General features: G+C 52.5%; 3 protein-coding genes across 5 annotated transcripts; 1 reads left to right on the top strand and 2 right to left on the bottom strand.

The window, feature by feature from the left end:
- The first annotated feature begins 772 nt into the window (after nt 1–772).
- DCTPP1 (dCTP pyrophosphatase 1) lies at nt 773–4,394 on the top strand. The gene is made up of 3 exons (XM_045785997.2): nt 773–933; nt 1,664–1,774; nt 3,895–4,394. Exons 1-3 carry the CDS (start codon nt 833–835, stop codon nt 4,193–4,195), a joined length of 513 nt encoding a protein of 170 aa, XP_045641953.1. The 5' UTR covers nt 773–832; the 3' UTR covers nt 4,196–4,394.
- A 1,932-nt stretch (nt 4,395–6,326) lies between these two features.
- ZNF771 (zinc finger protein 771) lies at nt 6,327–15,228 on the bottom strand. Of its 3 annotated transcripts, none has more exons than XM_045785995.2 (3): nt 14,952–15,228; nt 14,148–14,310; nt 6,327–7,404 (listed from the first exon to the last, which is right to left on the bottom strand). In XM_045785995.2, the coding sequence occupies exons 2-3, from the start codon at nt 14,286–14,288 to the stop codon at nt 6,592–6,594; spliced, it is 954 nt and encodes a 317-aa protein (XP_045641951.1). In that variant the 5' UTR covers nt 14,289–14,310; nt 14,952–15,228; the 3' UTR covers nt 6,327–6,591. The 3 variants fall into 3 exon arrangements, with proteins under 3 accessions (XP_045641951.1, XP_045641949.1, XP_045641950.1); XM_045785993.2 differs by having other exon boundaries at nt 14,148–14,297; nt 14,952–15,215; XM_045785994.2 differs by lacking the exon at nt 14,952–15,228 and adding an exon at nt 14,652–14,832 and having other exon boundaries at nt 14,148–14,297.
- Nucleotides 15,229–19,280: 4,052 nt separating this feature from the next.
- ZNF48 (zinc finger protein 48) lies at nt 19,281–23,485 on the bottom strand. The gene is made up of 3 exons (XM_045785989.2): nt 23,276–23,485; nt 23,015–23,108; nt 19,281–21,876 (listed from the first exon to the last, which is right to left on the bottom strand). The coding sequence occupies exons 2-3, from the start codon at nt 23,091–23,093 to the stop codon at nt 20,075–20,077; spliced, it is 1,881 nt and encodes a 626-aa protein (XP_045641945.2). The 5' UTR covers nt 23,094–23,108; nt 23,276–23,485; the 3' UTR covers nt 19,281–20,074.
- Nucleotides 23,486–25,125: the final 1,640 nt, after the last annotated feature.

Here is a 25,125-nt window from a genome sequence, read left to right on the forward strand (position 1 = left end):
CCATATGCTCACCCGTAAACCGATCGAGGACGAACACCAGAATAAAATCACGGTCGTGCAAGAATGCAGGAGGGGAAAAGGCGGTTGTGATGGCAACCAAAGGGCTTACCCCTTCTTCTCTGGACCATGCAAGCTAACGTTGCCCCCACTTTTCAAAGTGTTTAAATATTTTTTTTCCCAAGGTACTTATCATCGTTTGAGGCAATATAGTGTAGGGGTTAATAAAACAGACTCCGAAACCAAATTGCCTAGAATTGAAACCTGGCTACCACCTTATTAGCTGTTGAGTTAAACTACTCGATCTCTCCGTTTCCTTACCTGTAAAATGGGGATGACGATGATATTACCTACCTCCTAGGGTTGGTGTGAGGATTAAATATGTAAGATGCTTAGAACGGTTACCCTAGTTTCTATATCCTGGAGACATTCTTGTATCCTTGTAATAAATTTCCCTTTCTTGCTTAAAGCCTCCATTTCTGGGGTTTTCCAGGGAGCATCCCACCCCCTTCCCTGCTTCGTCATTTCTCTTTGGCGCCATCTGGTGCCCACAAACGAGGCGACGCGCCTGCGCCCTCTTCGCCCTCCGTCCATTGTGTCTTCGCGGTCGAATCTGGCCTCTATACCTTTAAGATGCTCGGCCAAGACCGAAGAATCCAAGGCCGGGGGGTAAAGGGCGGGCTGCAGTAAAGTCCACAGAAGTAATTGGTCTTTCCTGCGGCTCCGCCCCGGGAAGCAGTCGTGAACGCCTGTGATTGGTCAGGGGCCCTGGAGGCGGGTTCCGAGCTTCGCGCGGTGTTGTTCAGCGCGTCCTGACTGCTGCTTGGTGGGCGGCATGTCTCGGGCGAATGGGGACGCGCGTGGGGACATGGGGGGAGACGGCACTGCTGCTGCCAGTCCCTTCAGCTTCAGCCCGGAGCCCACGCTCGAGGACATGTAAGCCGTCCCTGCCCAACCTGGGGAGGTCGCCCCCTTACTCTCTCCTATTGGGGAGGGTCCCTCCACGTGGTCTGGAAGAAGGCTAGCAGCTATGCTGGGGTCCCAGCTCGACTGGCTGATCTCGGGCGAGTCATCTAACCTCCTTGTCTGCAAAATGGGCTTAGTGATGCACACCAGAGGCAGGGGAAATGGTGACGCCCGGTGAGTAATATTAGAACCAGCCCTGGGGAAATTGGGCTGCTACTTAAGATGCTGCTTCTGCCCGGCCTCTGCCCTCCGGGAGTGAGTGGCAGGACGGGGGCAAATGCGGTGCTGAGAGGTGGGTGATATTATTTTTGCTGGAGGAAATCAAGGAGGGCTTCTTAGGGGAAGTGTCCCTGGAGCTGCACTTTGTAAAATCGGTAGGATTTCGATATGCAGAGAGAGGAATATTCCAGGTGGAGGAAACTGCAGAAGCAGCAGTAGGAGGTGGAATAATGGAAAAGAGGGTTTTGTTAGTTTTCGATAGAGTTGAGGGTCTGTGTAGGGCGCACCCACTTTGTAGACCAGGAGTCCAAGTCCCAGAGAGAAGAAATGATTTGCTTAAGGCCATCCAAGGAATTCCTTGCAGAACCCCTGATATTTATGCCCCCATTGCATATCACCGAGATGCCCGCCTGGGCTCCGCGTCTTCTCTTGGGTTCTCTAACCCTGGGACCAGGACTTCCACCCCTTTCTTCTCTTCCAGCCGCCGCCTCCATGCTGAGTTTGCTGCTGAACGAGACTGGGGCCAATTCCACCAGCCTAGGAACCTCCTACTGGCCTTGGTGGGGGAAGTGGGGGAGCTGGCAGAGCTCTTGTGAGTAGATGAAGTCTTCTTGGAATAGTCTGTGTGTTATGGGAGCGGGGAACATTTATCTGATCATTAAATATCCTGCTGTACCTGGGGATAGAGATGGCTTTCCTGTCCCTGCCCTCTTGGGGCATCCAGTCTTCTGGGAAAAAGAAAGGTGTGAAAACAGCAGGGCAGGTCCAGGTCATAAGGGATGGTGGCAGCCTCTGGGGTGGACAGGAGGGTGTTCTTTAGAAGATCCCCCAGCGGCATTCCAGACTTGAGAATCATTTGTGAAGGTAGTGAAGTGGGAAAGGGCAAGTTAAATTCGGGGAGATTCTGAGACTCCGTCAGGGTGAGCTTTTCAAGGGAGAGCAAGGATTTTGTATCTGTGTTGTCGTCTGGCCTGTCCCATGTGCCTGGTGCCCCACAGGCAGTAGTGACCTACACAGTGAGTGATGGGGCTGTGGAAGAGAGGGGTGGCAATAGGAACCCAGAGTGACAGAGCTGGAGTTAGGAAGCGATGGAGTTTGGACAGAAGGCCTTTCTGCAGGGTGGATTGGGTCACCAAGAGACTTGGGGCAGGGGAGACCTATGAGGAGGCTGAAGACCAGGCAAGAGGTGGTAAGGCAGGCCTAAACCAGGGCAGTCACTGTGGGGATGGAGAAATGAGAGCACAGAGATATGGGTGAGGGCAAGCCATTCACTCATTACAGGTATATGAGCGTCAACTGTGTCTAGGGCTTCTAGAAGGAAGCCCTGAACAACATAGACATGGTTCCCGAGGCGCCTCGCTGGCCCAGTCGGTAGAGCGTGCAACTCTTGATCCCAGGGTTGTGAGTTCAAGCCCCACGTTGGGTGTAGAGATGACTTAAAAATAAAAGCTTTGGAAAAAAAAACCCAAAAAACATGGTTCTTGCCTTCACAGTGCAAGGAGACTAACAATAAATAAACCAATTTTTTTTTTTAAGATTTATTTATTAGAGAGAGCGAGCAGGGGAAGGGGCAGAAGGAGAGAGAATCTGAAGCAGGCTCCACGCCCAATACAGAGTTTGATGTGGGGCTCGATCTCCCAACCCTGAGATCATGACCCGAGCAGAAATCAGAGTCGACGTTTAATTGACTGAGCCACCCAGGCGCCCCTAAGCTAATTTTAAAAGATCAGGAATTGCAATAAGTTCTGTGAGGAAAATAACACAAGGTGATGAGAAAGAAAGTAACAGAAGGAGAAGGCTTTTCTGAGGAGGGGACGTCTATGCTGAGACCCGAAGAAGAGGAGAGAGCAGCCATGGGAAGGATCTGGGGGGAGCAGAGAGAAGAGCATTTAAAGCAGAGGGAGCAGTTAAGTGTAAAGGCCCTGTGATAGTTTGGCCTGTTTGCCAGACAGAACAAGCCAGAGTGGCTTTAGGCGTGGAGAGAGGGGAAGTGGGGTGGACGATGACTCCGGAAGGGGCAGGAGACAGACAGCTCATGCAGAACCTGAAGGGCATGGTCGGGAGTCTGGATTTTATTCCAAGTACAGTTGGGGGAATTTTTTTTTTTTTTTGAAGATTTTATTTATTTACTTGACAGAGACAGCGAGAGAGGGAACACCAGCAAGGGGAGTGGGAGAGGGAGAAGCAGGCTTCCCGCCAAGCAGGGAGCCCGATGCGGGGCTTGATCCCAGGACCCTGGGATCATGACCTGAGCCGAAGGCAGACACTTAACGGCTGAGCCACCCAGGCGCCCCCAGTTGGGGGAATTTTAGCAGCAGAAGGACAAAACATAATTTGTGGTTTTAAAAGATGGTACTGGGAAAGAGTAGAAGTGAGTTAACAAGCTTTCCCAGTGGTCCAGGTCTGGGGATTAATCTGGAGTCGCAGTGGCTACGGCTGGAGAGAAGTAGAATTGGGACTTAACAAGTGAAAGGTTCTCTTGGCCAGTCCTCGGCGCATGTTGGGACACAGAGGTCTGTATGAATCATCTGCTGGGGTCTCTTCCCCACCCCGACTCTGCTGAGGGCCCAGGTGGGTTGAGTTGTTCTTGAAGGAACTCCCTAAGAGATAGGAGCGCATTGCTGCAAGGACTGGGGTGCTCCTGAGAGAGGCGGAGCCCATGGTCTATAGCTAGCATCTGTGTTTGTGCCTACCTGTGTGTTCTGCCCCCAGTCAGTGGAAGCCCGATGAAGAGCCTGGCCCCCAAGCCTGGCCCCCCAAGGAACGGGCAGCCCTTCAAGAGGAGCTTAGTGACGTCCTCATCTACCTGGTAGCGCTAGCAGCCCGATGCCGTGTGGATCTGCCCCAAGCGGTGCTCTCGAAGATGGACCTCAACCGCCAGCGCTACCCAGCACATCTGTCCCGAGGCTCTGCCCTCAAGTATACAGACTTGCCCCATGGGGCCACCTCTGAAGACCAAGCTGTGGGGCCTGCAGACCTTGACTGTGAGTCCACAGGCCAGGCCTCAACCTAGAAACATGGGCACAGGACTTGCAACTCAGCATGGCATCTGAGAAGCAAAGAGTGGCCTGGCCATGGAACTTTGTTCTAGTCCTTTCCTAACAGATCAGGGGCCTGGGGGCCCTACTTCCTAAGGTCTGAGGCCCAAGAACCTCCAGAAGACAGCCTCCTGGTATTTTTCCCTCCCAATAAAAGTTTTGGTTAGCAACTTCTAGATTCTTCCTGGAGTGACTAGGGAGGCTCTATCATAGCAGGTACTGGAGAAGGGCACCAGGGATGCCTCTGAGCCCAGCTGCCATGTTTCTCTAGTGCAACTCCCACCGACAGGGCAGGGAGATTGGATTTCTAGCAAGATCCCTGTCTGAGGTCATGCAATTCCCTTAGCCCTTCTGGACCTCTAAAGGGACTGGAGGCTCTATGTAGTGTTGGTTAAGGGCCCAGATTCCGGAGCCAGGCTATCTGGGTTCAAATGCCATCTTTGATACAAGCTGGATGACGTTCATCAAATTACTTCATCTTTCTGCGCCTTGGTTTCCTCATCTAAAATGAAAATAATGGTATCTCCCTTATAGGGTTGTAAGGTTTGAGTTAGTTTAAGTAGAGTGCTTAGGGCAGTGCCTGGCACATAGGAGGGACTTTCTAAGTTTGCAGTTATCTGTTTGCTTTTTCAACTCAAGACTTTCAGGGGCCCAGAGCAGGAAATGTCCACAGTGAAGAGGGGCCTGGGCCTAAAACCCATCCTTGTCCATCAAGACCCCAACGCTGAACCCTGTGAGAGCCTAATGTCCCTCTCCCTTGGGCCCTCATCACAAATCAGGGTCAAGTGTCCGATGTGGAGAACAGAGATTCCTCTCATCTTGGAGAGGGCCTCCTGCCTCCTCCCCTGGCCTCCCAAGGCCTATTTCCACCTATACACCTAAAGACAGTGTCGGGTGTATATGATTTACCCCTCGTGTGAAGATCTCAGGCACATCACTTCCCTTTTGGGGATACCCATGGCCTGCCTCCCTCACAGTGTGGAGTAATGCTGGAAAAAAAGCCTTTGAACTACTTTTGCTGCCCCTAGGAGCCTATTTCCACATCAGTAAAATGAGGCATTTCTCTTTACTGGTCTCATTCCTTTTACTACTGACCTCACTCCCTTTTAACCAGTGACCTCTTACTTCCCACGTAAAACACAATCCGGATTAGAACTACTTCGGGTTTGTATTCCCAAACGCACCTTTCCTCTCCCTACTAGTGACAGCAGGAACCTTATCCTTATTGGTCTCTTACTGTGTATCCTCTCCATGATGAGTTATCTGCTCTCTCCTCTATATAACCAGCTTCTCTTCCTTTCTATCAGCTCTGCCACCAGCATAAAGTATAATCGCGTTTCTTCCCTATCGACAAAACAAACCCAACAAACCCCCAGCCATTCCCCTCTTGCTTTTCACAGCCAAGCCTCTGAAAGTGGGTTGTCTACACCCATCCACTGGGCTTCCTCATTCTCCTGTTTATGTTCTCGCCCACTCAAGGATGGCTTTCACCCTCACTCCTCTCACCACTTTCCCTGAGCTACACATATAGCATCTCACAGAGCTGACCACTCCCTCCACAGAACACTTTCGTTTAGATTTCCCGGACAGGAAGCTTCCGTTTTCAGCTTTGGCCGAAACAGCTCTGGCTGTTCTTTCGGACTTTGCTTGGGTACCTCTTCTAGAGGTGGTATCGTGCACTCCAGGCCTGATATCCCCAAGCCAATATTTCCAGTCACCTCTCTGACTCCTCTGCGTTTACCTTACACTCAATGTGTCCAGATTGGGTTGTAACAATTGCCACCACTTCAACTCCTGTCCTGCTCATCCTGTGCCCTCCGGACATCGCCCACAGTCATCCAAGTTAGGAAATGAAGTCAGCCCATCTCTCCTAGAAGGAAGTTCGTGTCTGTTCACCAAACAGTGCAGTGGCTGTTTGGCCAGAATGTGCTGTATTTGTGGACCCTTCCAGACCTGAAGTTACGAGGACTCCCCACACATAAAGCCAGTTCAGGGAACCCCTTTGGGCCTGTAGCCCCACTTGGCTCCATAACTCATTCAAGTTACTTAAGCCTGGGTAAAACGCCAACTTTCCTCCTTTCCCCCCACCTCACTCACAGGCACGGGTGGGGCGAGGATATAATACTTTATTCACTAACACGGGTCAAGGGATTGTAGTGAGCGGGGAGTGGGCACTGTTTCCAGGGTTCCCAGTTAGGGGATTCTCCCTGCCTCCCAGTTCCAAGGCAGCCAGGCCTGCCATCCCACCCTTTCCCAGCCCCGGGTCGTGAGCCGGGGAGGTCCTGGTTAATGTAGCCCCAGGTGAGGGGTCCCAGCGTGTCCGCCCCCCCAAGCCGGACGCTCGCAGCCCCGCGGCGACAAGAAAGGCGGCTCAGCTGCCCTCGCACTCTGGGCAGCGCTCGGTGGCAGTGGCGGCCGTGGCGCCAGGGGGTAGCTTGAAGTCCCGGCCGCAGCCGGCGCAGATATACAGCCTGCGTCTCATGTGCGCGCGACGGTGGCGGATGAAGTGCGAACTGAGACGGAAGCGCCGGCCGCACTCGGCGCACGGGTAGGGTCGCTCGCCAGTGTGCGTGCGCGCATGCTCCGCCAGGTTGGAGCGGTGGCCGAAGCGGCGACCGCACACGGCGCAGCGGTGCGGCTTCTCGCCCGTGTGCACGCGTCGGTGCTTGGCCAGCGCCGAACTCTGCGCGAAGCGCGTGCCGCAGTCGGCGCATGCGTACGGCCTCTCGCCCGTGTGCGTGCGTCGGTGGCGCGCCAGGCACGAGCTGCCGCCGAAGGCGCGTCCGCAGTCCGGGCACGCGTACGGCTTCTCGCCCGTGTGCACGCGCAGATGCTGTGCGTAGTTGGAGCTCTGCGCGAAGCGCCGGCCGCAGTGCGCGCATGCGTACGGCTTCTCGCCCGTGTGGCGCCGCCGGTGCTGCCGCAGGTTCGAGGCGGCCGAGAAGCGCTTGTCGCACTCGGGGCACTCGTAGGGCCGCTCGCCCGTGTGCGTGCGGCCGTGTTTGGTCAGCGCCGACTTCTGCGAGAAGCGCCGGCCGCACTCGGTGCACGCGAAGGGCCGCTCGCCCGTGTGCGTGCGTGCGTGCTTGGCCAGCGTGGAGCGGCGCGCGAAGGCGCGGCCGCAGTCCGGGCACGCGTGTGGGCGCGCCGGGTCGGCCGACGGCGCTGGCGCCTCGCTCGGGACCTGCGGGGAGAGGGGGAGGGGGGACACGTCAGCCCTGACTGCCGGGCGCAGGAGCCGGGGGCCTGGGTGTCCGCAAGCTGCAGCCTCTCAGTTCCCCGCTGTACAACAGACAACGCGGCGGTGCCCGCCTCAGGGCGGTTGTGCGCTTTAAGTGAGATAGTCTGTTAACGCACGTATCACAAGGCCTAGGCTCATTCTAGCAATTCGTTATTAATTCGACATACATTTATTGAGCGTGTACAATGTGCCGGACTCTGTTTAGGCACTGGGGATTCGACATTAATTTAAAAAAAAAAATGGATAAAGAGTGCTGGTATTGGGGCGGGGATGGGAGTGCTGCACATTTAAATAGGAGTGTTTAGAAACCTTACTTATGTAACGTTAGCAAAGACCTAATGCAGGTGAGAGAGCAGGCTACAGAGGGACCAGCAAGGCCCTGCGGGGAGTTTGCCTGTTGCGTTCCAGGAATGGCCTGGAAAAGTGCCTAAGGCAGAATGCTTGAGGGGGAGAGTGATGGATGGGGTGGTCTTGCAGGGGATCTCTTGGCTTAGGGGCAAGTAATATGAACGAGATGGGGAGCCAATAGAGATGGCAGATGGTTTGGAGCAGGGATCTGAACAGATCAGACTCGTTTTAAAAGTCACGCTCAGGTTTCTGAGTTGAGAACAGGAAGGAGGGGAGAGAGCAGAAGCAGAGCCCAGTGAGGAGGCTACTTGTACTGCAGCCATCTCCAAAGAGCAGACAGTGGCTCAGACGCAGGTGACAGGTGGAAAGTGAAGGTGGTCGGCTTCTGGATATATTTTGCAGTTTGAGACAACAGAGTGGATAATAGACTGGATAGGAGGTGTAATGAAAGAGAGGAGTCGAAATGACTCCAAGGATTTTGAGTTTGGCTGCTGCAAAGGTGGAGTGGCCGTCTGCAGAGATGAGGGCAGCGGGAGAAGCAAGGTGGTAGGTGAAATTTGGTTCGGAGCACATATGCAGTTCTCCTGGACACATCTGGAGCTGAAAGAGGCCTATGCTTCGAGATGTTCATTGGGAAGCTGTCGGCCTATTGATGGTTTTTAAAGCGGAGTCCGGAAGAAATCACCCCAGGAATGGGCAGAGAGAACCTGGGGCAGCAAGATGGGCAGCCAGCAAGAAGACTGAGCGGGAGCAGTCAGTGAGGCAGGAGATCCAGGAGGGCATGGTGTCTTAGAAGCCAGGCCGGCACCGAGTCCAGGCTCTTTAATAAACTTTTCAGAGCAAGTACCTATCATTTTTTTTAAAAGATTTTATTTATTTATTTGACAGAGAGAGACAGCCAGCGAGAGAGGGAACACAGCAGGGGGAGTGGGAGAGGAAGAAGCAGGCTCCTAGCGGAGAAGCCTGATGTGGGGCTCGATCCCAGAACGCTGGGATCACGCCCTGAGCCGAAGGCAGACGCTTAACAACTGCGCCACCCAGGCGCCCCAAGTACCTATCATTTTTTAAGTTGTGAAGAAAGCAAGGCCTGAAATGGAAAATTCTGAAAAAGAGCCGGTTTCATGAGGTCTGAGCCTCTAGAGATAAAATAAAAAAAAAAAGAAAGAAAGAAAAGAAATGCTTTGTAAGAGGGAGGGAAGAGAAAACATTTTGTGCTAACAGCAGAGTGAAGAGGAATGTTGGGGGCACGTTGCCCACTTCTTAGAAAAGAGAACGCTCATCCCAGTAAAACGGATATACTGAGAACCTACCATGAACCAGACAGGCAAATTAATTGAAGACCAAATGAAATACCTTGCACATATTCAGGACAAGAAAGTGTTAGCTTCTCCCCATATTCAATCTCCACAAAGTAGTTACTACTATTCTCATTTTAAAAAGAAACTGTTAAGAGAGGGGAGTGACAAGGAACAGAAGGCTCTTTTCTTTCTGAAGTTGCCAGGAGGGCAACTTCAAGTCCTTCAAGATTCTTTGTAAAAAAGGCAGCTTTTAGGTAACCAACTCAGAAACTGGAAAACAAGACAGTTTGGGAAATTAGTGGCCAGCCATGGGAACTCTGGTTTAAACAGTATATATAATGATAACAGTGATAACATTACAGTGTAAGGCTTTGACAATGCTATTTTATGTACATTATCGTATTAAAGCTTCCTGTCACCCCCCTTGAATCGGGTGTTATCTTTTGATAGCTGAGAAAACAGAGGCTCATTGGGATTAGATTCACAAAGCCGGGCGGAGTTGGGACAGACACGAGAGCACTCACTCCCTACCCAGAAGGCTACACTGCTTCCCCTCACTAGAACAGCCAAGATGTGACAGAGGCTGGACTCCAAGTCCCTGGTGCTCTCCAAGAGGGATTCAAGCTTAAAATACAACTTGATACTTTAAATCAAGAAACTCCCCACAGCAAGTTTGGCACAGTCTGAATTCAAGGTCATACTTTTCGATCTTGCCTTGGTTTTGACACCTATTGGCTTTATTTCAACATGTCAGCCATTGTGGAGAGGATTTTTCTCATTACATTTACATTTTTCTGGCCCATTTTTCCTTGGCACCCTTCTGTAAAAGGGCTTGATGTGCCTGGGGCTTCCTTATATTGGGTTCACTGACTTATGAGAAAGGAATTCTTCATACGAGTAGCCTTAGTATCTCCAGCTTCAAGACAAGGGGCCTTGGATGCCCCAGGAAGAATTAAAAAAAAAATTTTTTTTTTAGTAACCTCTGCACTGAACGTGGGGCTCAAACACGTGACCCTCAAACACATGAGATCAAGAGTCGCACGCTCTACCAACTAAGCCAGCCAGGAACCCACCAGGAAGAATCTTGGTAAGACAGGCAGAGTCTAGCTCGTTAAGACCCCAGGCAAGTCACTCTCTTCCCTTTGCCTCCGTGTCCCAAGGAAGGCGAGGTAGGCTAGGTGAGATCAAAATTTCCCAACCTGAAGCATGCACACGCAAGATGCAAGAGGACTCTAGGTGTTACGGGGAAAGTCTCTTATTATAATCATCATGTATTTATTTTCACGGACATTAGAAAAACAACAGATCACATGAAATCCACAATCCCATCAATATCACTGTGTAGATGAAGGCGGGTTTAATTAAACAAAGCGATGTGAACCTATCTGAAGAAAAGCAGTAAATAAAAGAGCACAACAGGTGGGCGATATACACGTCACTGAAGCTTGGCAAATACCAGGCTAGGTGATCATCAAAGGCCCTTCTATGTCTTAAATTCTACAGCTAGCAGACTTAAACATTAGAACGGTATTTGCACCATAACAAGAGGTACTAGGAGTTTACAATCAATGTAATAGCGTTAATAGGAAAAATCCAAATATTTGAAGTTTGTGATTTTGTCTTCCTGCTTAGTTTTTTTTTTTTTTTTTTTTTAAATCAGGGCAAACATGTCTGTTTCCCCCTGGCCATTACTTTCCTTAAGAACAACAGCTACCATTCATTGAAGACTCACTATGTGCCAGGAACTGTGCTAAGTGCTTTCCACCCATGTTCTCGTGTTAAAGTCTCATCACCCTTTGGGTTAGGTACTATCTGCTCCATTTTTGAGCAAGGAAATAAGGGACCCTACAGCTCATCAATGGCAGAGCCAGGGTTGGAACTGAGAGTCTGTCCTTGTCCGAAATACCTATTCTCTTAGCCGTGACGCAATTCTCTCTCGTTGACAAGGTGGAGATCGCCTACACAGTTTGTCTTCCTCCCCGAGGCTCTTTTAGCAGTCAGAATCTCCCCTTTTTGGTACAAAGGATAAAATAATGACCCTATTCTCTTGCTCCTAGCTACAGGAATTGTGGTCCACAGACGAGCAATATCAGCATCGCTAGGAACTCGTTAGAAATGCAGAATCTCAAGGCTGACCCCAGACCTGCAGAAGCAAATCTTCATTTTAAGAAGATCACCAGGTGATTTGTTAAAAGTTTGTTTGAAAAGTTAAAAGTCAAGAAACCTGATCTACAAGAGACAGGAGCCTCTCCTGGAGAAAGCAGGTGGAAAAGGTGAAGAGGACTGTACAGGCTGAAAGACCACACGGGCAAAGTCTTAGAGATGAGAAAGGGTCGGGTGTGTTTGAAGTCAGGGCATGGGATGGGTACTCAGTGATTAGAGATAAGCCAGGATGTGAGGTCAGATGGTGGGGAGCTTTGAATGCCAGGCTTAGGAGCTGAGACTTTATCCTGAAGGAAACAGGAAACCATTCAAGGGTTTAAGCAAAGAGAGACAGGACTGGATGTGCATAGACCCTTCTAGAAAATCTTTTCTACTCATTAAAGAGAGACCAGATTTTGATAGGCAGTGAGAGGATACTCCAGCCCCTGAGTGCGGCATAATTAAAGCCTATTCTGGACAACAACTGGCCACAGGAGTGGGTGATAGCAAGAAGTCACAGAATGTCAGCATTGGAAAGAGATTTTGAGATCACCATTTTTAGGAGCTGAGGCTCAGGGAGACCACACGGGAAGTTAATGAGCTATGCTGTGGGCACAGTGCTAAATGTTCGTAGGGTGTCTGTGTGCGATCCTCAATTCCAACCTCCTCCCCCAGACCCAGTAACCCAGATGACACTTCTCAGGCTGGCATTCGAGGACCTTAACTTTCATTACCCCTCTTTACAGATGACAAAGCCAAGGCCAGGCTGGTGAATGGTAGAATTAGGATTTGAACCGATGCTTTTCACCGCTACGTGATACCATGTAGAGTCTAGCCCTACATACCTTTGATGATTAGACATGCCTACTCTCCACTTTCTCATCCTTACCTCCACCCAGTCCAATCAGGGTTCCCAAATATCCCCTTCTCTCCATCTTTTCTCCACTGCTGTCACAACCTTAGATCAGGCTATCAGCCCTTCTGGCCTGGTCTCCCCGTAGCAGCCAATGATTCTTCTAAATAGAAAATTCAGTCATGTCCCTCCTCCGATCTGACGCTCTGTCTAAATTCCTATGCTGGCTTCCAACGCCATTTTACTCTCTGGCCCCCTGGCCTCATGTCCTCTGAGCCTCTACGTTTGCTGTTCCACCACCTGGAAGGCCCTTTCTCCTCCTCCATTTGCCAGATCACCACTTGCGTCTTCAAGCACCAAGTCAACCCCCACCTCCATGAAGCCTTCACCATCGCCTTGAGTTGTCTGCCCTCGGTCCTCTGTCTAGGCCCCAAGGTTGTTTTCCCTATTCACTCCCAGCCCCGTGATTCAGCCCAGAAAGTTCACTGATAAAAAGGAGTTGAAAAATCTCCAGAAGGATGACCTAGTCCAAGGTCCTGAACTGTAGGGAGAAGAACAACTATCAGGAGCAAATATTTACATAGTGTTTATTAGGCACCAGACACAGTTCTATCTCTTCTCCAGCACTAACTCACTTAGTCCTCACAACCTCAAGAAGTAGATGCTGTTATGATTTCCCTTTTACAAAGAGGAAACTGAGCCACAAAGAAGTTAAGAAACTTACCCAAGGTCACACAGCTGGAAGGTGATAGGGTTGGAAGTCCATCTAAGCTCTGGAGTCTGGGTTCTTTTTTTTTTTTTAAGATTTTATTTTTTTAAGTAATCTCTACACTCACCATGGGGCTCAAACCCACAACCCCAAGATCATGAGTCTCATGCTCTACTGACTGAGCCAGCCACATGCCCCCAGAGTCTGGGTTCTTAGCTTATAGGACAAAGGTGGAGATCAGAAGATCCACAGAGCCAGGAGAGGCAGGCTGAGCTAGGATGACAGGCCAAGGAGGCCGGAGGAAAACGGAACTAAACAGTTATTTTGACTGGAATCGGTTGCCAAAGCAGCCGGCCCCCTCCCCCTAGGGCCCACCACACCCACTAGGGGGCAGCAGAACTGTCTTTCCCAGAGAACTGGCTCCTTGCAGGAAGAAATCAGAGGGAGCCTGAGCCCAGAAACGCGGCCCAACAGGAGTCCTCCAGACGGACTCAGGGCTCCTTTGACTGGGGGTGAGAGTTCTATAGGGTTCTGGGAAGTGGAAACATTCCTAGTGGCACTTAGGATCTCTCATAGGGAAATTTAACTCATATTCAGATCTCCTTAAAACTCCTCTCTTTAAACCCTCAAAACCCTTAGGGTAAAACCCAGAGGAGAGGTCCCACCCAGCCTGCCAACCACCTTACTCTCATCCATGCTACAACACGACTGTACCACCTGCCTTCACTTCTCCCAGTGCCCCACCCACTTCCCTGAGCAATGAATCGGGCCATTCCTTCTAAACCTCAGATCCCCAGTGGTCTCAGCTAAGCCATCCCTTTCCTAACTTTGAGACCTTGGGCTAGTCACCAAACTGTCCAGTTTCCTGGGCCTCAGTTTCCTCACCTGTAAAATGGAACAAAAACTACCTACATTACAGATCTGCAGTACTTAGAAAGTGCCTGGTGCATAGCAAATGCTACTAAGAGTCAGCTGTTACTGTTGCTGTTGCCTACCTAACCACCCCTCTGCCCAACCCGAAGTGTGCAGTTCCCAGCTCTGGGCTTCCATGCCTCTGGTGCCTGCACCCATCACCCGGGGCTGTAGCTGCATGGTTACTTGTCAGTCCAATCCCGCTAGACATTAAGCTCCATGGGGAACCGAGGCTAGCCAGCACAGTAGGTGTGACATCTGTATGATGGCAGCATGGGCAGTAAGGCAGAAGGATGGGCCACCAAGCCTGAGATGCTATGTCTAAGACTGAGAGGAAAGTAGGGGCTGGATGGCTGGTTTGTCTGAGGAAGGCTGGACCTAACCATATTTAAGGTAACCAAGCCCCCTGGTGTGGGACACGTACCTCCTTGTTGTCCATGGGGATCTTGAGTTTCACCACCTCATACTTCTCCTCACCCTCATCTTCCTCACCCTTCACCAGCAGTACCATCTCCTCTTGCATCTCTTCCTCTTCCTCCTCCTCTGTCTGCTGTTCCCCAGGCATCTTGGTGTCCTAGGGCAAGGCGCTGGGTCAAAAGCTCAGGATTCGCACCCCCTTCCACCCCTCGCCCCCCACCCCATGGCCCTGACCCCAGCAAGGCGATGTAGCCTTGGCTTCTCCCGCCCTGCGGTGCCCTCTTCCCTCCACCCCAGGCCGGCCCCAGGCCCCAGGACCAGCTCCGAAGACACTCGTTCTCCCCACTCATCTCGGCATTCAAGGCCCTGAACAGTTCGAATCTCCAGCCCCAGCAAGTCGCCACCCTCCCCACGCTGAGTCACTCCCCGGCTCCCGGGCCAGCGGTCCAGAGCACTAGGGCACGGGCTGGGGGCGGGATCGGGGCGGAGACCCTGGGGGGTGCGCACTCACCCGCCGCAGATTCGGCGCTCGCACAGCCCCTGGCCAGGGCGCCGGGCGGTTGGGCACTCTGCGAGGCCGCGGCTCCGGGGGCGGGGCGGGGCGGGGCCTCGCGAACTGCCGCTCATTGGTCAGATCACCTAACCCCGCCCCCTAGGGGGAGGGGCCCAGAGGACCCAGGCGTCCGGCCAGAACTGCCCCGGGAGGGTGGCGAGCCCACATCTGGCGCCCTCCGCTGTACCCCAACTCCCAGAGACCCCCGGGCTACCCCATTCCGGCGTCCAAGGTCCTCGCAGACCAGCTGTAACCTACCTTCAAGCCTCGTCTCCTGTGGCCGCCTCGGAGGTCTCCGCTGCGGCCAGGCGCGTCTGCTCCGCCCAAAATAGGCCACGTGCGCTCCCGCCCCGGCCTGGGCCTCTCGCTGGCGCCCCGCCTGGAGGGCGGACCCTGTTGCCTGCTCACCTCTTCCCTTCCCTCTTTTTTCCTCTCCCATTTTTTCTCCTTTCCCAGCGTCGCCTTCGCAGTGTCCTTGTCTCTGGGATGTCTTGCCCCTTTTGAATACGTAGTTTTCAAATCAACAGCCACCCCAGCTACCGCTACCACTTACTGTGTGGTGTGCCTACTACGCGCCAGCATTGTGCTAAGCGTTTTACACACCAGGGTGGGTCCATTTTACAGATGAGCTAATGGAACTTGAGGGAGATAAAAACTGATTTGCCTAAGTTATACAGTAAGGGTTGTCATGGCACCCCGGACAACCAATAGCCTAAGTGGAAAATTAGTAGCCCAAATCCAGTGGCTCAAATCCAGTCCACGGAACTATCTTGTTTGGCCCTCAGGGTACTTTTACTTTTAAAAATTAGTTTTAAAAAATAGAGGTCTTTTACACGTTTAAAATTGCCAAATTTAAAAATTGGGCTATTTTGCCTAAAGATCGGTATTTCCCACTTGTCTTGAAAAAGATACTCAATTCTCCCATTTTATGAAAGAGGCACCTCAGATTCAGAAAGGAAAGAGGGGCACCTGGGTAGCGCAGTTGTTAAGCATCTGCCTTCGGCTCAGGTTGTGATCCCAGTGTTCTGGGATCGAGCCCCACATCGGGCTCCCCCGCTGGGAGCCTGCTTCTTCCTCTCCCACTTCCCCTGCTTGAGTTCCTTCTCTCACTGGCTGTCTCTATCTCTGTCAAATAAATAAATAAAATCTTTAAAAAAAAAAAAAGAAAAAGAAAGGAAAGAGAAATAACATTCAGTAAGTGCTTGCAGTCCTTATGTCTCTTTATAACAGCCCTGTGGGGATCAATAATATTGTCTCTCTCTGACAAATGAACCAACGCTTAGAGAATTTAAGTGATTTGCTCAAAGTCACAAAGCTGGTAAGTAGAAGATTCCAAAGCTCATGCTCTTTCTATTACACCAAACTATCTTTCAGAAATGAAATTACACGAGGAAATTTGTGGCAGAGCCAGTACTCAAACCTGAGTCTTAGCCTTCAGAGGCCAGGACAAAATTTGGATGTTAGGATTACATCAGGTCAAACTTTTGCTCTTCCTCAGAGCAAGGAAAAGGGGGCAAATGCCTGGATACTCACACTCAAGATCTCCGCTTTGGTTGTGTGGGCCCTGATACGTGCCTGGCGCCATTCTAGGCACCAGAGATGCCATAGTGAACAAAACAGACAAAAATCTTGGCTGCTATGGCACTTTTAAGGGTGTAAAAAATGTAAACAAGTCAACAAGATAACTGCAGATAATGAAATTAATAGGGCAAGATGATGCAATAGAGTGGCTATGGTTGGGGCTTTCTCTTATTTATTTATTTATTTAAGCGGTGGGGGGGAGGAAGAGCAGAGGGATAGGGAGAGAGAGAATCCCAAGCAGCCTCCCTGCTGAGCATGGAGCCTCATCGATGCTGGGCTCGATTTCATGACCCTGAGATCACGATCTGAGCTGAAATCAAGAGTCGGACGCTTAACCGAGTCACCCAGGTGCCGTCTGGGGGATTCTTTCACGTGGATAGGGAGGGCATCTCAGGAAATAATACTTGGGATGAATCTTGAATGATGAGAAAGGATTAGCCATTTAAAAATCTGGAGGAAAAGTGTTCTAGACAGAACTGCAAAGGCCTAAGGTGAGAATAACTTTGGCACATTTGAGGAACAGAAAGGTTTGTTTGGCTGGAGCCAAGTGAGTTAGCAAGGGGAAGTGTAATATGAGAGATGGAGGCGAGGTAAGGAGGGGCCAGGTTATGGCTGGAACCCCACTTCTAGCAAAAGGCAAGACCTGCAATCTGTGAGGAGACTCACCTGGCAACAGTGAAAAGTCGCCACTGGAAAGGGCTCCTGCTGTGGAAGGGCTCTGGAACAGATGCTTGCAAGAGGAGGGAAAGGACTTCTGTCCATTTGCTCTACAAACATGTACTCGTATATAGCTGAACTCAGATCTAGTTTCTGTTCTTGAGAATCTCGTAGTCTAGCGAAAAAGATTGTGATAAAAAATAAATATATATAAATATATATGAATAAATATAAATATAAATAAATAAATAAATAAATATATATATATATATATATATATATATATATATATATATATATATATATGAAAGGGAAAGCAGTAGGTGTATAAGTGTTCTGGCAGGATAGTAAGATGAGTGAATAATAGTAACCCCCTGGGAAGGAAGCAGTTATTGGGTGCAGGCCTCGCTGAGGAGATAAATGTGAAGGACCTTCAAAGATGAGTGGGAGTTTGCAATATTGACAAGGAGGTAGCAGCTTGTGGGCCTGTAAACTCTTGCGAAGAGCACATCATGTTCCAAGGGCACTGCTCACCAAAGTATTTAGTGAGGCCTATTGTGTGCCAGGCTCCTGCTGGGACTGGGAGGTAGAAAGTTGAATTTGGAAAAGTCTTCATCGTACACCTCATTACTCTGCATTTCACTGTTTGCCTTCAGACTCACTAGAACTTTACTTCAGTTCTTCAATGCCCAAGGACTTGGGAACACAGTCTACTCTCTGCCCAGAAGACTCCAGCTCCTATACCAGCCCTCACACCTCCTTTCTCAGCTTACTCCAAGTCAGTCCTTAGGTCTCAACGTAGTTTTCACTTCTTTGGAGAGGCCTTTGAATCAGGTAGGATTCTCTTCTGTAGGCATGCTTCCTGCACAGTGCTTCCTACACTTGTAATTATTTGTCCAACCTCTGTCTTCTGCATAGAAACTGAGGGCGGAGACCTGGTTTTCTTCATCCTCCTGTCCCCCATACCCAGCACACGGTAGGTAATGCTGTTGAGTGACTTGTCATCATCAAGAAGCTCTCCATATTTCAAGTGCTCAGAAGAAGTAGATTCTAACTCAGGCTGGAGGTTCAGGGCAGGCTTCTGGGAGAAAGTAATGCTTGAAGTGTTCTGACTTGGAGAGGTTAACAAGTGGGGGGGGGGGTGGTCATGAGCATTCCAAGTAAACGAAGCAATATTTAAGAAGCATAGGGCTGAAACCACACAAACGGAAGACCTTGAATGCCAACCTAAATGTCAAGGAGTTACTTTTTACAGAGGCGACATATGGAGCTACGGCAGGGTTTTTAATGGGGAGCGACACAAGCAGATGGAATTTTACAAAGATCATTGCAGGCCGGCTTGGAGGCCGACTGGTAGGGAGGGGAAACACGGAAACCAGCAGGGGCGATCTTCCAAAAGCCCCCAAAGGCCTCCGTTCAGGCCTACGGGTGTGGGTGCACCTAAGGACCGAAGCGGCCAAAAACCCCAGGCCCAAACGCAACATTTCGAGTACATATAAGAACTTGGCAGAGGTGGGAAGATCCGGAGGAAGGGCGCCGCAGCCAGCTTTCGTTGGTTTCTAGGGAAGCCCGGCCGATGGTTAAGATCTCGCGAGAGTCTCCATCCAGGGACCATTCCCCCACCGAGACTAGCAGAGACGCCCAACCCGCGAAGTTGCAAAGTGGTCTTGTACTTCATTTCTTAGATGGGTGAACTGCCCTCGTCTTTTTTATCCCTGGCCAATCAGGTCAGTTCCTCTCTCCCTTCCTCCCTACTGGCGCCCTCCTCGGAAAAAGCTAGGAATTGGAGTCTTGCTCCTAATGACGCATGGGTCGCTGGGAAAATATGGTTGCTTTTTCCGGGGGATAAAAAGGCATCCCCTTTGCCCTCCCTTTGGACTATGCAGTCAAATGACCTCTCAACAAATAAAAAAAGGGTCTCAGGGAGGTGGGGTTTCCCAGTAGGCAGAGCCTCAGTGTCGGGGACCTCTGCGCCTGTACTAGACAGACGGCCACCTTCCCCCGCCCCCCGCCAACCTGTCGCCATAGCAACGGCGCTCACCGTCCTACGCCCACGCCCTCCCCGGCCCGTGGCGCCCCGTTTTTCCCTTTAGGGGTCGCGCTCGACTTTGTGGCGTAGGTGGCGCCTGTGGGCAGCCAGAACTCAGGTCTGGGCCATCAGCCGACAGACCCGGTGGCCGTTTTTCCAACCAGATGTCACAGCTGGAAAGCGGCTGACTATTCCAACTTCTTTATTTGACGGGCTCGAAAAGGGCAAGGGACCTTCCCAAGTGTACACATGGCTTCACCTGTGGTGAGGCTTTGACACTCCCCCCGCCCCCATCACCCTGCACACATACACAAGCAGAGTCCAAGTTTCAGACAAGAAAGTTTATTGGCGAGGAGATACACGGAGATGTGGCTGTCCTGCCTTGGAGCTTCCCTGGCCTCTCCTCACTCCAGTCCTGCCCTTCTCCCAGCCAGTTTCTCTGCTGACGTCCACCAGGACCTGGGCTTGGCATCGAGTGTATGACTGCTCCTTCTGCTGTCTCTGGTCTAGTCTGTCAGCGTCCAGGTGTCAGGGTGGGTTGGGGTTCAACAGGGCAGATAGGTCTGGGCTGTCCAACAGCACCCTTCCTGGCTAAGACCATGTCCAGCAATCCACACAGCAGTACTCTTCCCACCAGAAGGTTCAAGATGCCCCTGCCTCTATACCACCCAAAACTGAAGTCTCACTGTCGCGGCTCATAAGGTCAAATAAACCCTGTTTGGTGCTGGCCAGGGTGCTGGTCTCCTAGGGGCAAGGTTGGGTGGGATCAATTCTTAACAGATTAAGAGGCAGCAGAATTTAGAGTTGTTTAAGGGCCCTCAGGCTAAGGCCAGTTTATTCATTAAGTATTGAGTGCCTACACTATTCAGAATACGAGGCAGTGTTCTAGAAGCTGGGGGTATAGACCACACTGTAAAGGTCCTGACTGAGCCCAGCCAGGAGTTTCCTGAGCTTCAAGGTCATTATCTCCAATTTCTATTTCTATCTATTCACTCCTTTCTCCCATTTCTTCCCCTCCTTCTCCCTCCCACCACCTCCCCGGCCCTTTATTCTCTGCTTAAGCAGCAGATACCCTCCCTTTGGTCTCCTGGGCTTCCATTTTCCCTGGACCCCATCATTCCAGTCCTTTTGGTGGCTCCTCCTTAAGGGGCCTTGCCCGACCATCCCCTGTCCCAAAGGGCCTCAGGACTAAGTGCCCACGCTGGTGCTTGATGCGGGCAGAACTGTCACCAAAACCTTTGCCACACTCTGCACACTTATATGGCTTCTCCCCAGTGTGTGTTCGCCTGTGTTTGACCAGATCTGAGCTCCGGGGGAATTCCTTCCCACAGAAGCCACACACATGGGGCTGGCTGGGTCCAGAGGGCTGCGCTCGGACTCGGGGTCGAGGGGCTGTGGGCGCTGGGCCAGGGGGGTTATGTGGCCTCAGAAGAGTGGACGGTGGTGGTGGCCGAGCCCGTTCACCCCGGTGGGTGCGGAGATGCTTGACTCGGGCAGAGCTGTCAGCGAAACCCTTGCCGCATTCAGGGCAGAGGTAGGGTTTTTCCCCTGTGTGCACGCGATGGTGTTTCACCAGGTCCGAGCTTCGGCGGAAGCCCTTGCCACACTCAGGGCACTTGTGGGGCTTGTCACCTGCCAGGGGTGGGGGTGGCTCCCCAGCCTGTGGGCCCCCGGGCTCTGGCTCCAAGCCAGGCAGGCCAAAAGGCCCATCACCTGAGTGTGAAGGGCTTCGAGGTGTCAGTGGGGGGCTCGTGCCAAGAGGAGGTGGGGGTGGGCTTGAGCTGGGGGGTGGGCTGGGGATCAGCGGGGCCAAGGGGTAGCCTGGGAAGCTGAAGTCCTGGGGCTCCATGTGAGTGAGGCGGTGGCGGAGAAGGGTGGAGCTGAGGCTGAAGGTGCGGTCACATTCTGGGCAGGCGTGAGGCCTCTCCCCGCTGTGGGTGCGGAGGTGTTTGACCCGGGCAGAGCTGTCGGCGAAGCCCTTGCCACACTCAGGGCATAGGTAGGGCTTCTCTCCCGTGTGCACCCGCAGGTGCTTCACCAGGTCTGAGCCCCGGGCAAACTCCTTTCCACACACATCACAGCCAAAAGGTTTGGGCCCCAAGTGACTGCGCTGGTGGCTCAGAAGGCTGCAGCTGAGCACGAATCTTTTGCCACAATCGGTGCAGATATATGGCTTGTCCTGGGCCTTGGGGCCCTGCGTGGCTGCCACAGCTGCTCGAGAAGGCTGCCGTCTGGGCACCACGGGCCGGGGAGGCTGCTCCCCTCGGTGTGTCCGCTGGTGCTTTATGCGAGCAGAACTGTCCCCGAAGCCCTTGCCACAGATGCCACACTTGTAGGGCTTCTCACCCGTGTGTGTCCGCTGGTGTTTCACCAGGTCAGAACTCTGCCGGAAGCTCTTGCCGCATTCGCCGCAGATAGTGGGGCGCTCGCCAGCCGGGATCCTGGACCGAGGAATCTTTGGGGGGCCTTGGGCTGGTGGGCGGGCTCTGTAGGGCTTTTCACCACTATGAGTTCGCTGGTGTTTAATACGGGCAGAGCTATCCCCAAAGCCCTTGCCGCAGACCCCACACTTGTAGGGTTTCTCCCCCGTATGGGTCCGCTGGTGTTTCACCAGATCTGACATCTGCCGAAAACTCTTGCCGCACTCACCACACACGGCAGCCCGATCGCTAGCCTGGCCCCAGCGTGGCTCTCCCAGGAGCCGGGGACCTCTGTCCCGAGCCTGAGGTTTTCCTGGGCCCTCTCTCTGGACCCATAAGTCATCCCAGGTCTGGATGCCTCCAGGTTTGAGAGAGGCATTTCCTACTTCATGACCTGGGGCCAAATGTTCCTCTTCCTTGAACCCCAAGTCATCCTCCTGTGGGGTATGTTCAAACTCATCCGGCTGAGAAATCTCCACATTCTCACTCCCTATACCTGGGGAAAGAAAAGGGAGTAGCAGACGCTGCCCTTTGGCTCAGCCCTGTCTTTGATAGCAACTTCCCCGGGAAGGCTTCCTTGACAGTCTGTGGTCACAAGGATGCTCTCCCTCTCTCTGAACTTCTGACACACTTATTATTGCTGACAAGGGTAACTTCCTTATAACAGGCCCTTAATATGTGTCAGTCACTGAACTAGGCATCACTGAATCCTTGCAAACAATGCTATGAGATAACTGCTATTACTACTCCCATTTTATACACATAAGGACTCAAAGAATTTAAGTCACTTGCTCAAGGTTATAAAGGTTAGAAAGTAGCAAAGCCACGTTTCTAACTCAGATCTGTCTGATTCCCAAGCCTGTGTTAACCACATTATACTGTCTCTATTTGGAAAACCTAGTATTTGCTATGTCTATTATATCTTCTTATATTAGCCCATTCTGTAATTTATTACTTCAGTCATCTTGCGTGTACCTGAGAGGACCCAGACGCACACCTGTCCCTTAAAATGCGTAGGAGAGAGAAGATCAAGCACAAATAATTGTAACTGTGGGCTTAGAATAACTGCTGTCGCAAGACAGAAAAGAAATAAGGAGATAGGGCCAAGCTTTCACAGCAAAAGAGAAGAGTAAACCATGGAGAGGAATGGAAGGTAACGCTGGAGAGGGATGCTGGAACTAGATCAAGCATGTAAGGCCTAGATGGAACACTAGGCTTTTGAGTAGTAGGCAGAAGGGAGCTAGGGAAGGTTTTTGAGAAGAGAAACAGGATTAAACCTGGACTTGGATCAGTGTGGCTGCTGAGTGCATCACTGAAGAGAAAAGGGATGAGGGGAGGCTGTTGCAATTGTCAGGATGAGATAAAACGAGGCCTGAAGTAGGGCAGAGGCAGTGAGGCCGGTGATGACTGTCGAGGAGCCGGGAGAGTCCTTGAGATGACGCGCCTCACGGCCTGACGCACAGTAGGTGCTCAGAAACGTTCGCTCCTTAACCTCGGTTTTTGCTCCCCTCCCCCCTTCCCCTGGAAGCACAGTTCACGTCCGATTTTTCTGGGTCTCGGCCAGACAGAGCCCAGCACCAGAGTCCCCACCCGGCCTTTACCTGCCCCTGGCGGCGCACCGCCCCGGCCCTCACCTGTGCGGGCGCCTCTCAGCTGCTCCCTCTCCTCTGCGCCCTGGAGATCCGGGCCCCAGGGCTCCACCGCGCGCTCCATCGCCCGCACGCCGCCCTGAGCAAGGGGACAGACACAATCCCACGGTCACACAGCCATGTGCGGCCCGCGGCGCCCTGCCGCTGCCCTCTGCCGGCCAGCGCGGGCACCGGGCAGCGGCCGGGTCCGAGGTGCGGGGCGCGGCTCCCGGTGACCCCCGCCCGCGCCGCCGCTCGCCCCTGCACCTGCTGCTCCTTCCGGCCCGCAGCGCCCCCTTCTCCTCCTGGCCGCCTCCGGCTATGTCACCCCGGCGCCCTCGCGAGCTCCTCGGCGGGGCTCCGCTACCCGAGCCGCCGGCGGCCCCGGGATGCGGGCTCCGCGCCAAATGGGGAGGGGGCTCGGACCCAGGCGTCCCGGGGGCGGCCGCCGGGGGCGGGGACGGGAAGCGGAAGCGCTGGTCCTCACCGAGCCGCTCTAGGACCTGGGAGGAGCTGCAAGCCTGTGGGGCCACCGGCGTCCTCCGGAGCTCGGTGGCCGGCGGGAGGCCGCGTGCCGCGGACAGGGCTACTCTAAGCCGAGGACAGTTGCCCGAACTCGGTGGTATTAACCGTGTACCTCCTGGGCTGGAGTAGGGTGATGAGGGCCGAAGACTCTTCTTAATTGTCGCTGTGTCGGGCCACCCGCGCCGACCTCCGGGGCTGGCCGACTGCGCCAGCCACCCCGGCCCGGAGACACAAAGAGAGATCCGAGGACTGACCCAGGGAAAGGGGTGGGGGAGAGACCCAGGCAAACAAAGGGCGGCGGAGGGCGGCGGAGACCCCAGACGGGGCGGGGGCGGGGCGCCGAGACACAGGAAACAAAGCGGGGCCGGTCCGAGAGGCCTAGGGTCGGGGGTGGGGTGGGGAGGGGGGCTGGGCTGGGGGAGACCGAGGCCGGGGCAGCAGCTAGAGGACAGAGGCAGACTCCAGAGAAATGATGGGGAGAGGCGGCCAGTTGAAATCAGGCCCGAGGCGCGGAGCGGAGACCCTGAGCCAGAGACTCACAAAGTCGTAACCTAAGAGCCCCGACTCAGAGAGGACACAAAGGCAGAGAGAGAGAGACCGAGAGACTGCGGCGGCCCAAAAATGCAGGAGCAAGAGATTGGCTGCCAGAGACAAGAGATGTAGAAACATAAGAGATAGTTAGAAAGTCATTGAAGCACACGGAGGAGCTGTAAGAAAAGGAAGGGAATCTGGAGAGAAGCAGGCCCCGAAGCAGAGGAACAAAGGACAGTGAAACAGGCAGAGACAAAGAGATAGAGACACAAAGAAAGAGCCCATGAGGAGACTAGCGGACAGGTCGACAGACCTACAAAGGCCAGACCCAGGGAGAACCTTAAACGTTAAACCCTGATTCCCAGCTCGGTACCACCATGGCTGGGTCTGTGTTCCAGTGGACCGGGGGCATGACCCCAGGTATCTGTTCTCTGAGCAAGATTGCCTTTGGGGAAGAAGGGAGTGCCTGGAAGTGTGCCTTGATGATCTGATGATAGGGAGGGGTGACTGAGGTTTGTATATTAATTCACACTTAGTTAGCACCTTAATACTGAGCCAAGAGTTTGGGATAGAGATGAAACACATGTAAGATTTGTCCTTGAATGCTACCAGTGTACAGGGGCAAGCACACAAATCATGAAAAAGAGAGAATTGGGAGGGCATGAGAGAGTTCCACGTACCACTACAAGATAGTGTGGGAGAGCAAGAAGAATTCTAAGGTGTGGGAAGGAGTCTGCATGGTTCTGGGTGCCTGGTATGCAGGGATGTTAGACAAGGACAGAAACCAGGACCACAAATCAATCAGCACATACGTAGGAATCACCAACCAATATCTAGACACTGTCTGGGCCCTGAAAATACAAAGGAACCCAGGGAGCTCTTGGTCCAGTAGAATATGAAGATGTGCGGGTGATGAGACGGATTCTATACCAACCTGATGAACAAGATACGATAGGAGTGTAGTGCGGAGAGAGATCCGTTGAGTTTAGTGGCTGTGGACTGTCTTCAAGGCCATTGCTGCAGTCTGATTCCTGACCTTGTCATGTACTATTGTTTGACCC

This window comes from Ursus americanus, chromosome 2 (assembly GCF_024610735.1).
Source record: "Ursus americanus isolate L20-20 chromosome 2, mUrsAme1.1.p, whole genome shotgun sequence".
NCBI lineage: Eukaryota > Metazoa > Chordata > Mammalia > Carnivora > Ursidae > Ursus > Ursus americanus.